General features: G+C 37.4%; 1 protein-coding gene across 1 annotated transcript; it reads right to left on the reverse strand.

Moving 5' to 3' along the window:
- Positions 1–187: 187 nt before the first annotated feature.
- On the reverse strand, positions 188–11,406 carry adam8a (ADAM metallopeptidase domain 8a). Its single transcript, XM_072678199.1, has 25 exons — positions 11,331–11,406; positions 10,781–10,887; positions 9,994–10,067; positions 9,816–9,894; positions 9,652–9,728; positions 8,551–8,734; positions 8,384–8,449; positions 8,232–8,300; positions 7,941–8,110; positions 6,943–7,024; positions 6,477–6,619; positions 6,164–6,341; positions 5,676–5,765; positions 5,328–5,517; positions 5,080–5,140; positions 4,824–4,992; positions 3,443–3,520; positions 3,151–3,235; positions 2,901–3,018; positions 2,599–2,782; positions 2,429–2,464; positions 2,282–2,338; positions 2,092–2,163; positions 886–960; positions 188–793 (listed from the first exon to the last, which is right to left on the reverse strand). The coding sequence occupies exons 1-25, from the start codon at positions 11,380–11,382 to the stop codon at positions 746–748; spliced, it is 2,544 nt and encodes an 847-aa protein (XP_072534300.1). The 5' UTR covers positions 11,383–11,406; the 3' UTR covers positions 188–745.
- Positions 11,407–12,659: the final 1,253 nt, after the last annotated feature.

Raw genomic sequence — 12,659 nt, forward strand, 5'->3', positions numbered from 1 at the left:
CATTATGTTAAAAAGTCAAAAACATAAAATAAAATGCAGATATATGAGTATATATATATATATATATATATATATATATATATATATATATATATATATATATAGTGTTACAGTGCCAACTGAAATGTTTATTAGACAAAATGGCCCACATTCACAACTTTGTTTTTTTTATATAAATAACATTTTTATTTTTAAGTATTCAAACTTTTGATAATACAAATCAGACCAGCTGAGAATAATTAAGCAACATATGAAAACATTTAGTGCACAAATCAGCCAACATTTGATTGCTTTTGTCGGAGCGCAAGAAGATAAGAACAAAACAAAACAGGAAACAGGACACTGGTGCAGTCTTAAAAGATTTAAGTACAACAGAAATGCCAGCTCACAAAGCAATAATGGCCTCATTTCCTACAGTGTGATAACTCTGAATGCTTAAGTTTATTTCTCCATGTGGCAAAAGAGCAAGATGCTACAAACACATTCATTACAAAATAACTCTGCATCAAGACGTACCAAAACATCAGATCAGCAACAGCAAAAAGGAGCAAGTCCCTGAGTTTGTACAGACATTAAACCCTGTCTTGAACATAACTCCATCTTCCTCTAATGAGTCTTGTTACTCAGTGCAAAGGTGGAGAGCTGAATCATCTTCAAAGCTGCAGTCCCTGTAGAGGCACTAAATTGCTCATAAAGCATCTCAACATCTGATGCTCTCAGTGATTCTGAGTCACTCTGCATCACCTCATCTCTTTGTAGGGGGTTTCAGAGGCACCTTTGGGACCACTATTACCTGTTGGGTACAAAAAAGCATTAGAGCATTACAGTGTTCGTATATACAGTGAGAAATGTATTAAACTAGCCATCGATAAACCATAAATGTACCTGAGGTGGATTCCAGGCTGGCTGTGAGCCTGATGGTTTCAGAGAAGGCACCGGAGGAGATTTTGGTTTATACACCTACAGAACAATAAACAATACAGGCATGACAATGTATAGTCAGCTCGTCTTCAGGAAGTAACTGCCCCCATTAAAAATGTTTCTCTCCAACTTGGATCGCCCATATATATTCTCCCTCTATTACATGCAATGCTCCAACACTAGGAGGGTGAGGACTGACACATGCCTCCTCTGTGACACATGCACAGTCAGCCAGCATCTCTTTTTTTGACTTGCCGCTGATGCCAGCAGACGCCAGTGCTGGCCAGCATTGCACTGACTCTCTCAGGGTTCCGGCTGCCAATAGCTAGCAGCATGACCGGGATTCGAACTAGTGATCCTCTGGTACCTTATTCTGATGGACCACTTGGGGCCCCCAATATGAGGCATGCTGTAAAATGCATAAATCAGTCTTTACAGTAAATGTATTAAATATTTTCATCACAAATTATGATATGATATAGTTCACAGTGTGGACTGTTAAGAGATGTTGTTCTGAGTACTTTAAACGATTGTTGCAAGTTTAGCACCTTTACTGGATAAAGCAGATACAACTGCAATTTGGTAGAGAGGTAAAGAAAGAGAAAGAAATGCTAAAATGCTCCACACAGCAGGGCTGCTTCTGCTGTTTAGGGTGTGGTATTCTGGGACATGGTTTGATGACTAAAACAGAAAGGATGCTAGGATGAAAAAAGAGAAAAAGAGAAGCTGCATGTAAGTGGAAATACAACTCCTGTGTTCAAATCTTACTCAGTTAAAAGTGGAAGTACAGAACCAAATGTGCACTTAAGTAAAAGTCTAAAAGTGTCTTCATTCATACAGAATGAAGTATCTAAAATAAAAAAGTGAAGTGAAGTGGGCAGTTCTATCTTATATGGATAATAATCTGATTGGATGCTTAATAAAGAGTATACAATGCATGGGAAGTTGATTGGTTCACAGGACATAAAGAAGAAAAACAAAGAAAATCTCATGGGTTTCAAATTGGGAAAGAGGACTATAATGAATGAATAATACATAATTAAAAATAACTGAAAACCAATTATATAAAACCAAAAATATGTATCTGTAATTACAGCAATACTAACAAAGTACAATCACTTAAGTATTTTCAACCTCTGGATGCCATGTACTGTGGACATAATGACTTACTGGTTTGGACATCAGTGGAGGTAGAGGTCTTGAAGGAGGTAGTGGTTTGGAAGGTGGAAGCAGAGGTTTTGTCTGATAAAAACACAAAATATTAGAACAAAACTTCAACAAATGAAACAATAAAGTAAATGTATTTTATTACTACTTGCTATATGAGCAGTGCACTGTAGATAACCAGTTTTAGCCTTACCTGAGTGAGATTAATGTTGCTTTGAACAACAGGGGGTGGAATGGAAGATTTCCCCATCTAAAAAAAAAAATAAAGCATTAAAAAATGTGGAAATAGGTAACTAACAATTTGCAGAATTTAAGGCATTCAATCCAAAATCATTATTACCTGTTCTATCCTTGGTCCTGCTACTACATTCAGAGGCTGTGGGCAAGAGGTGAGAAGTAATTAGCCCTGGGAAGTTCAGTTTATGGGTACACATTGTATTATTGTACACATATATATAAAATACACTTCAGTTTCATTCAGTTCAGTGGCTGATAAATGATAACCCTAACCCGTGGTGCTGGTCGGCTGGCTGTACTTGGGACATTCAGAGGTTTGCAGGCCTGGGTTGCAGTTGACTCCACAAAAGTGGGCTGACTGATGCGTGGGGGTCCACACCTGGGGCTGTTCTTCGCACTGCCTGACTGAAACACTGGGTTGGACTGACCAGAGTAGGTGTTTGTATCCTTAAAGGGCCTTTTGGAGGAAAGAAAACACTTCTGAGAAGCTGTATTGTATGTCAATGTCACAATAACAAGATAACAGTTGACAACTAAATAATTAAGGACTGCCCAAAAAAATTCTTCCTCCTAACCTTTTCTTCAGGAATGGTGTCTTTTGTTTATGACAGCATGCTGAGGCTCCAATAGCTAACGTGATCAGTAGAAGGATGGCTATAGATGTAGTCACACCAATGATCACTGCATCTTTACCTGTTGGTCAAGAGTACACACATTTGACATGTTAACAAAAAACACAGATCACTATGAAGTAGGGTAGTATTTTGATCACATTACAAAAACCCTTTATTCCACAAGTTGATGTTTAGATTGGGGTTGGCTTACGCGTTGCAACGTCTGACTGTGTCACGTCACAGTAGGGGGGAGCCCAGCCCGGATCACAGTGGCACTGCTTCTCATGGTTACACACCTATGAAAAATGAAAATAGTACAGTAAAGCACAGTGGAAATCTCCATAGCCATCGGGTAACGCCTGCTGAACAGTCCAAACAATGGAAAAAGGTCAGCTTAAAAGGGCATCCACTCTTATTCTCTAGAAGACCTTTTGCGACTTCCATTCAATCATACTATTATGGAAACCACATTTAAAGCATTTCAATAATAAAAATTCTCGTACCCCACGGTTATTGCATTTTGCAGAACAGTTATTGGTTCCATAGATGCTTATGTCCTGACATAGACTGTTGTAACACACCTGTTAACAAACAGAACAGATAGAAATGAATACTCAACAGATTTTTACATTTTACATTTTTTAGTTTCACACATGAACATGTGATCATTTGAAGATAAAACAAGTGTAATTATTAGGGGTGTAACATCACATGTATTCATCGCGACCTGTCATGGTATGGGAATCACATTCCAGAGGTCACAGTTCAGTACATGCACCGTATGCACCAAAATACGTAAATACGGTTATTACACAAGGATTCATGACACCTGGAAACCTTAAGCTATAAGCTTTTGGATGGTGGAACTGTAGTGGTTTAGGAGTGCTGCTATGGTAACTGCAGTCTTGTTTGTCCCTTTTCATCCACTGTTGTACCGTACCTGTACCAAACTGTGGTCCAAACCTGGGTGTGAACCAAACTGCAACTATTGTGTACCGTTACACCCCTAGTAATCACATGAAAAAACCATGTGATCACATGTGGATATACACATCACATTATTATGTTGAAAAACAAGTGTTCCTTGCATTCCTGCATTCATTTAATCACGTAAAATCCAAGACTCTTGACTATTTTTTATACATTGACATCAAATGAATAGTAGATGTAGATAATTGCTTAAATGTTGTTTTTTTTCGATTGATCACTAATCAATAATTTGTAGGCGAATTGTGTTTCAGAATACTGTACTGATTCTCAAAAACACAATATCAACTGATAGCAGTTGTTTTCCTCAGATTATATCCATATGGTGGTGAGTTTTTATATTCTGACAGTTTTCCTAAACATTTATTTAAAAAAATAGCAAAATATCATGTTTAATATCATGCTTGTATATGTATATATTTATATGTATCTTATCGTCAGGTTCTTGCCAATACACAGCCCTATTATTTTTTAGGTCTTGTTCTGGCCTTAATGACTGCCTAACACTGCTTTGCCATAAGCTTTCAAAAATGCTTGAAATCAATTGCTTCCCGTTCTTCGCTGCTGTCCACAGGCCTCCAACAGCGGTTGGATTTTCCTTTTCCTCATATTTCACAACACAGTTCTTCACACATTTCACAACACAGTTCTCAGTGGTATGTATGGTTATCGTGATGGCATTGCCATCACATGAACGTCCTCACTTCTCAACCCACTCCATCACTTGATGAGCGTTGTGGCATCTACCATTGTCACACTAGCATCTAAAATTATTGTTTGTGGTTATTCACCAAATGAGAAGTACAAGTGAAATACAAGTGTTTAATCACATGGTTTTTAGAAGTTTTACATGTGAAATGTACGAAAATGCAAATTTTACAAGCTTCATTCACTAACCTTATCTGTCCCACATTTGGTACCTGTTGGCACCATCCCGATGCTGTCTGCCTCAGGGGTATTCACAGCTGCATAACACGTTTTTGTACCTTTGGTAATCACAGATTTTGTCTGAGTAATTGGGAACTCATTTCCACCTATGCAGTATATTTTTCCACATTTGACGTGCCTGGAGAAAAAATAAGATATGTGTTATTCTAAAGCAAACACAATTATATTCATATAGTTTAGCTTTCTTTACAGGTGTGGCTTTTACCTTAAGTCCCTGTTATGAACAATGTTATTATTAAAGCAGGCATCAATGTCTACATCAGCACCTAGAAAGCAAAGAGAGATTACATTATATACATACACAAATTACAAATGATTAATTTGTCATGTTTAACTCATGTTTTGCCAAATATGGCTTGATTAATAACAACAAAATCTTAAATTAAGAGACCTAACTATCACACCTAGAACTATCATGAGAATGGAATGGTTCTAGCTCTGGAAGAACTGTACCTGGACCCCACAGCGTCTTGCAGTGTTCCGTAAGTGATGGACACTGGCCATTATAGCAGTAACCCTGGTTGCATGGGAGCCCATTCATCTTGTAGTCATCTTTAGGACATTGTGCTGTTTCCCCAGTGCAGTATTCCTCCAGGTCACAGTCATGAGCACTGGGTCTGCACACACTCCCTGCGTGCCTTAGCTGGAGGTAGAATTGACAATGAGAAAATTATGAAATGTTAAAGCAATCAAGTGCAACCCTGCCCAATTCTGTTCAACAGGGTTGAGGTGTATCTAGATGTCTTTGAAGAATGTATACAGGAATCAAGACTATCAGCACTTGATAAGCTGGACGTTTACCTGGCAGTTGTGACAGCATTCTCCATGTGCACATGCTGAGCCCTCGGTCAGTCTGCAGGAGGTGGCATTACAGCAAGGGTTTTTGCATTCCTGCATTCATTCAAAACCCATCAGTCTATCATTATTGTGTAGGGGTGTAAGAAAATATTGATGTATCGAAGCATCGCAATATCACGTTTTTCAGTACTGTATTGATTCTCAAAAATGCAGAATAAATCTGGCATATCAAATTTTTTTTTTGTCGTTATCCACCAAATGAGAAGCAACTGAACCCTTCAAATACATCTAAGCGTTTCTAAACATCAGTGTATGTCATAGCTCCATTAATTATATGTAATTAGCAGAATTTATCACAGGATATCATGGCTATCAGACATATAAAGAAATGGAGCAACAACATATTTACAAGGAAAATAGCTCTCGGGAAGGTATAATAGTCTGAACGTAGCTACAGCAATAAAAGGATTGTTATAAATGGCATGTCCTACCTCCACTGTTCCACAGTCGCACTCCTCGCCTTTTTCCACAAACGCATTGCCACACACTGGACCCCCAAACAGATCTTCTTCTTTTGGGATGTCCAACAGGCAGCTGCTGTCGTATTTCTCTAAAAATATCTCCAGAGACATTTTACTACACCTGCTGAAGCTCTCAGGATAAATGAATCTATAGAAAGATTGTGAAAGACAATTTAGAACAAGAAGGAAAACCAAGAATAATGTGTGGTCTTTCTAATACAGTACTGTGTGATCTGTAAAATGTTGTAACAGAAAACTGTTTTTAAAAAGTCCTGATCCCTACCCAATACTCTCTCCCATGACACATCCTTGGCTAGATGATTTTGAAGAACAGTCACAATTTGGGTTGTCATGTGACATACCCAGGTTATGGCCCATTTCATGGGTAATGGTGGAGGCCACGCCAAGGGGACTGTCACTATGGTCCTAGGGAGGGAATGTGTAGAATTAATTTTAAGTTAAATTAACTAAATTTGACTAAATTTTAAAGAAATTATCCAAAAACAGTAAATTGTCCAAAAACGTTTGTATTCTGCTGTAGTTTTGCAGGATAACATAAAAGTCTATGTCATCCAGAAATATTTGGTGATTATAGACTTCCATTTCTTGTTACCACATTTGACCCATTAACTCCAGAGCAAAACAAGCAAACCACATGCAAACATTTCCATGTACCATTCATTTAAAAGACAGTACACTGTGCTTGTTTTTCTGATGACTAATGTTCTATTTGAATCCATTCAACAAACCTCATTCACAGCTCCAGAGGTGGGAGAGCACATAGCATCCAGAGGAGCCAAGCCAACAGTTGTTCCATCAAAGTTGATCGCACTGAATGATTTTAAAAGAGGAAAAGAATTTAAGATTAATTCAGAAAACTGTCTAAACCACACAATGTCCAGATATCAGTAAAATAAAACTGTATGGAAGAAACACAAACATAAAGACATTTAGGAGTGTTCAGAGTCAGACATCATGCTTTAAAGCAACCTCACATAGCAACTGTACCTAAAAATAACAGCTTCAAAATCAAATTGATGCTCCACTGCCGTGTAATAGGTAGAACAGTCTCTCTGTCATTGCCTCTCGGGGCAAGGCCCACTTCCGAGAACTGCATAACGCTGCATCATATTTCATATGTAATATTTTTGTAATATTACTCAACCATTTCAGTCCATATGATTATATCACTTAAGATGCCATATCTGTATCTGTAGCTTGTCAAAAAGCATGTTTATACCTGTCTATTAGAAGAAGCTCAAGGTGTGATTTGTATTTATGACAGTGGAGTGAAAGTGAATTACACTGAAGGGAGAGCCCATATATCAGTCATATGTATGTAAAATTTTGTAATATTACTCCAACGCATCAGTCCACATGCTTCTTTCACTTCAGACGACAATTCTGTATCTCTTAACTTGGCCTGGAATGCTGCTAACTGCACCATGTAACTGCACGAGACCTATCACGAGAACTGCATAACGCCATCCCAAGTCATATTTGTGTAAAATCCTGTACTATTACTCAATCAGTCCACATTCCTCTTTTACTTCAGATGATGGATCTATTTCTCTCAGCTTGTCAACAACAGCATGTTTATAACTGTACATTAGGGGGAGCTCAAAGTGTGATTTGTATTTATGGCCGTGGAGTGAAAGTGAATTGCACTCCACAGCTGTAGGGGGAGCCCAGGTGCAGAAAATATCAATTATCAAAAAACATAATGCTGTAAATACAAGTGACTCACGTGACAAACTGGGCGTTGTCGTGCTTCTTTCTTGTCAGGAGGCTGCTCTGACGCCACTTTAAAAAGTTGGCCAGAGTGATTTTTGGCACAGGGCTGACCTCGATTTGGTCTGTATAGGACCACACCTCTAGTCCCACTAACATGACACGGATGTTCAGAGGACGATAAAGCTGCACGGAAAGCGTAGTAAAGTAATATATTATGTTACAGAGATAAAACATCATATCATTATATAGTACAGCATGTTATTACAGTGTCAAAAAAACTTGATAAAAGTTTAAACTGACATACCTTGTCCACATGATTAGTAATTTCAAGCATTCTCTTCTGCACACTCTTCAAGCTCCCAATTCTCTTGTACTAAAATATATAAACATGTTATTTCAATAAAAGTTTATTAAAAGCCTAAAATCTCACATTAAAATGCATTAAAATAACCTCACCTCTTTATTATCAACAACCAAAACCAACTCTACAAAGCGCTGTGCTCCAATGGGGACCTTGTTCTTCTGTGTAAAATGACAAAATACAAAATGAAATGACTCTTCTTGTGGCCGCAGTTCAACTAGTATAATTCAACCATGTAAATATGAGGTATTAGTCCCGGTACCATGTTTCTGTTGCTATACAGTCCAGATAACCTTGGCCCAAGGTCATACACTGTGTCGTTGATGTAGTCAACTGCCTCCCTCTTAGTTCTCAGGTGCTCTTGTTTGTAAACTGCATGGTCCCCTTTCACAGACTTCTCCAACGGCTCAATCAGATAGACCTGATTTTCTGCTCTCATGAACCCTCTGCAAAACATGAGCACCGGTGGTTCACTTATAGTGTGCTTTCACAATAAGCCAATTTTTACTGATCAGATCACTGAGGCTGTTCAACCACAGAGTAGGCTGATTATGATAGTTGCTTTTGTAAATGCTTAAAAAAACTTCATGTAATTTACAAAAAAAATAATAATACAAAAGTAATACAATATATGCCCAATAAACACAGCAGAGTTAACATCTTGCACATATTACTAAACATCTCAGCCAACCAGAAGAGAAAAAGTGAGTAAGTGTTAGTAATTCAGTTTTAAGCACAGGAAACAGATGGTAAACCAGATGGTTCATTAGAAAACATCATGAGAGGTGTTGCATATAGCTGTAGCTATAGCTGTGTATTTGGTATATCCTGCTGCTTAGTTTATGATACTTATTTTAAGCAAGTTATTTTAATATCACAAGAACAAACTAAACAATAAGCTATAAACTGTTTTAAATCTTTTATTAAATATCAAATAAAAGTTTTTATGTCCTTCCTCGTCTTTGTGGACAGCTATATTGATTTTTGAAATATGTACTAAAACTAACACAATGTTTCTGGTCCTCTTAATCATCCTGAGAGAGAGAGTGGTGGTGCTTATCCTCAATAATTAATTATCCTCAACACTAAAATACATGTCTACTACTTTTCTACCACATGACCACATGTCATACAGTCGCATTTTACATCATAGCAGAGTACCGTAGCAGACTGTACTCCAAAAAACGTTTATAATAATAAATGTATTAAATATCTTTCTTCTAAATGCTCACTTTACTTGTTCGTCTTCTTCTGCACTTCAGCAGAAAGCACCTAGTGTGTTTCTTCACTTCAATACAGTACAGTGTTTGAGATGATCAGTCCACATTTTATAATCTGCTCATCATAACATGATTTTTCTTACCGCATTCCAGAGCACAGGTCAACACTGACTGAGGACTCCTTTACATTTCGGATATGACCCTGATAGTAGCAGTGGTCCTGCAATAAGCAAATCAAAAACTACAGTCAGTCACCAACATTAAAGCTCTACAGATTAATAAAGACAACATTCAGTATAACTCTTACTGTGTTCGACGGAGGTGCCGTCACCTTCATCCCATCTTCTGTGTAGTGAGTCAGAGTGTAATCTTTCCCTAAAAGCTCCCTGCAGTGAAGGAAAAGCACAAAAGATACAAGGATTGACATGCTTGAATTGTTAAAAACGCAAAATTCCCCTCAGAACTAATGTAAGTGATTTTCCTACCTATTCTTTTCCAGATATAATGTGAAGTTTTTCCCATCAACACTCAAGGCATATTCATCTGTGTCAGGATATTTCTATTGGCACAAAAGACATTTAATCACTTCATCATTAAGCCATTAATGTCCTTATCTGAACAATTAAGTGTGAAGAGTTCGCTTCCAAAATGCATCATGATGGTATTACACACATATACTGCACTAAAAGGTCCCATTTGACACAATTAACACAGTGTTCTTTCTCTAATGATGATGGATAATGCTGAATTAGTCCCTGTATAGTACTGCATTTTCTTGGATGTGTGTGTGTGTGTGTGTGTGTGTGTGTGTGTGTGTATGTTTGCAGCTCACTTTCCACAAATATTTGAACTGGAAACTAAAACTGTCTGAAATGGTTTTGTATTTATTTATTTCACCTTCTTTTAACCAGGAGATCTGCTGAGATTAAAATCTGAAAGGGAGACCTGGCTTTTAATGCATTTTGGAACCGAACCCTTAATTTCCTTTGTTCTGAACTGTGTTCTCTGAGGTTGTCTCTAAAGTGCCTCTAAAGGAATAACAATGTATTGCTCAGTTTATCACATTAAATCTAGTCTTTGGTGATATGATTTAAAACAATACAAAATATTACAATCAAATTAAAATGTAAACAATTTCAATTTCATCTCGTTTCTGATTGAATTTTTACAATTAAACAAATTTTTAAACAACGTTACTTAGAATATTTTTATGACATATAATAACGATTGAAATACTTTTGGATCTTAATGAAAACCCAAACTTCATCACACCTGTTGGTCAGAAACGCTCCTCTTCATTCGTCCTTTTACCGGCTGAAGCTGGACAATATCATAGTGCATCACATGGCGGAGGCGAGGATGTGCAGCGGCGCAAAACTCTAAACAACAAAATCAGTTAGATAGTTTTTATGCCTAGATGCGTTTCAATATATATATATATATATATATATATATATATATATATACACACAATCATATATATATATATATATATATATATATATATATATATATATATATGTATATACACACAATCATATATATATATATATATATATATATATATATATATATATATATATATACACAATCATATATATATATATATATATACATACACACAATCATATATATATATATATATATACACACAATCATATATATATAAACTGATTTACTGTCTTTGATTTATCCGATTCACATCCTACAGCCAGCAGCACGTGTTACACACACACACACACACACACACACACACACACACACTGTCCTTCATCATTAACTATAAACTAGTGTTCAGAGTTGGATCCGGCTTTGAACTCACCCCAAACTGAGATGTAAGAAAACAGCGATAATAGTAATCCAGACCAGCGCATGGCTCCCCGTGATGATGCCGTACTGAGTGAAAGAGCCGGGCTCGGGGGAAGTCCACTAATTCAGTTTCAACAATGCTCCGCCTCCCTCCCTCTCTCTCTCTCTCTCTCTCTCTCTCTCTCTCTCTCTCTCTGCGTCTCTGACCGTCCACTTTAACTATCTATGGTCATTTTACAGTACCCTTCATCCATAGAGCAGTTTTAATTAACCACCAAATACAGGAACCACCATCTGGTCACAGCTCACCAGACTTCATATGTGTCAGATCCAAAATGCAGAAATGCAGAACCAAGGTCTAACGTGTTTCTTTTGGGTTCCCTGCCTGTGGTTCGCCTGTTTAAATCAGAACCAGATAAGTGCGGGTCTTTCCGGGGGTCGTTGATGCAGATAAAGCGGTTAGTGAGACTGTTCGTGGACATGGAGGTGCAGCCTCACCATGTGGACTTTGCTGCCACCTTGTGGAACATGTGTTACACTACCGCTGTTAGAGGGTGTGTGTCTTTGCCGCTTTCCCAAAGGAGACGTGTGATTTATTTATTTTGCCTAACGAGAAATAAAGCAGATCTCAGCTCTGTATTACTGTAAGATCACTGACTTCTGAATGTGTTTAAACACACTTAGCAGAAAAGAGAAGATGATCCACCCACCCATGCTCACCACCACCCATGCCAGACTACCACCCTACCACTGCTACCTGCCTAGTGACCATGTTAAAACCTAAATGGACTTTTAACTATCTGCCACTATTAATATTACCACCATTAACTATCATTACTCTCATTACTCAGACCATCACTGTCATGACTATATTAAGTTATACTACACCATGATTATTATATTATAATTATGAATATGTTGCACACCTGAGCAGTGCAACAGTTTAGATGGCTTTTTTAAATAATCTATAAATAGTTCAGACTAGGGAAGGATGGGTCCCCCTTTGTGAGTCTTGTGAGTAGTGTGAGTCTTGGTTCCTCCCAAGGTTTCTTCCTCCAGCTCTGAGGAAGTTTTTTCATTTCCTCGTCATTGGCTTGCTCACTGGGGGGTCTTAGATTTTTCATGCATTTTTATGTTATTTTTTACTAATATTTTGTTTGTGTCTTTTACTAATGACTAAATATACTAAATATCTGATTTTAGAAACAGGAGGAAACCGCTCAAATCTTACTTCTATTTCAAAAAGGAAAGTGGATATGAGGATGGGATGAGATTAGGAGGAGCTCTTAACTGAATTAAATTTGAACAGCTAAATACCATGAAATAACATATGGAATATCAA

The sequence above is a fragment of the Salminus brasiliensis genome, chromosome 4, assembly GCF_030463535.1.
Source record: "Salminus brasiliensis chromosome 4, fSalBra1.hap2, whole genome shotgun sequence".
NCBI lineage: Eukaryota > Metazoa > Chordata > Actinopteri > Characiformes > Bryconidae > Salminus > Salminus brasiliensis.

What these genes read in the sequence shown, in the direction of transcription:
- adam8a (XM_072678199.1), bottom strand. Translation starts at nt 11,382, where the DNA reads ATGCGCTGGTCTGGATTACTATTATCGCTGTTTTCTTACATCTCAGTT. An exon ending in GTCATGGGAGAGAGTATTGG is followed by an intron (nt 6,342 to 6,476) that starts GTAGGGATCAGG and finishes ATCTTTCTATAG; the next exon opens with ATTCATTTATCCTGAGAGCT. An exon ending in AATGCTGTCACAACTGCCAG is followed by an intron (nt 5,518 to 5,675) that starts GTAAACGTCCAG and finishes TTCTACCTCCAG; the next exon opens with CTAAGGCACGCAGGGAGTGT.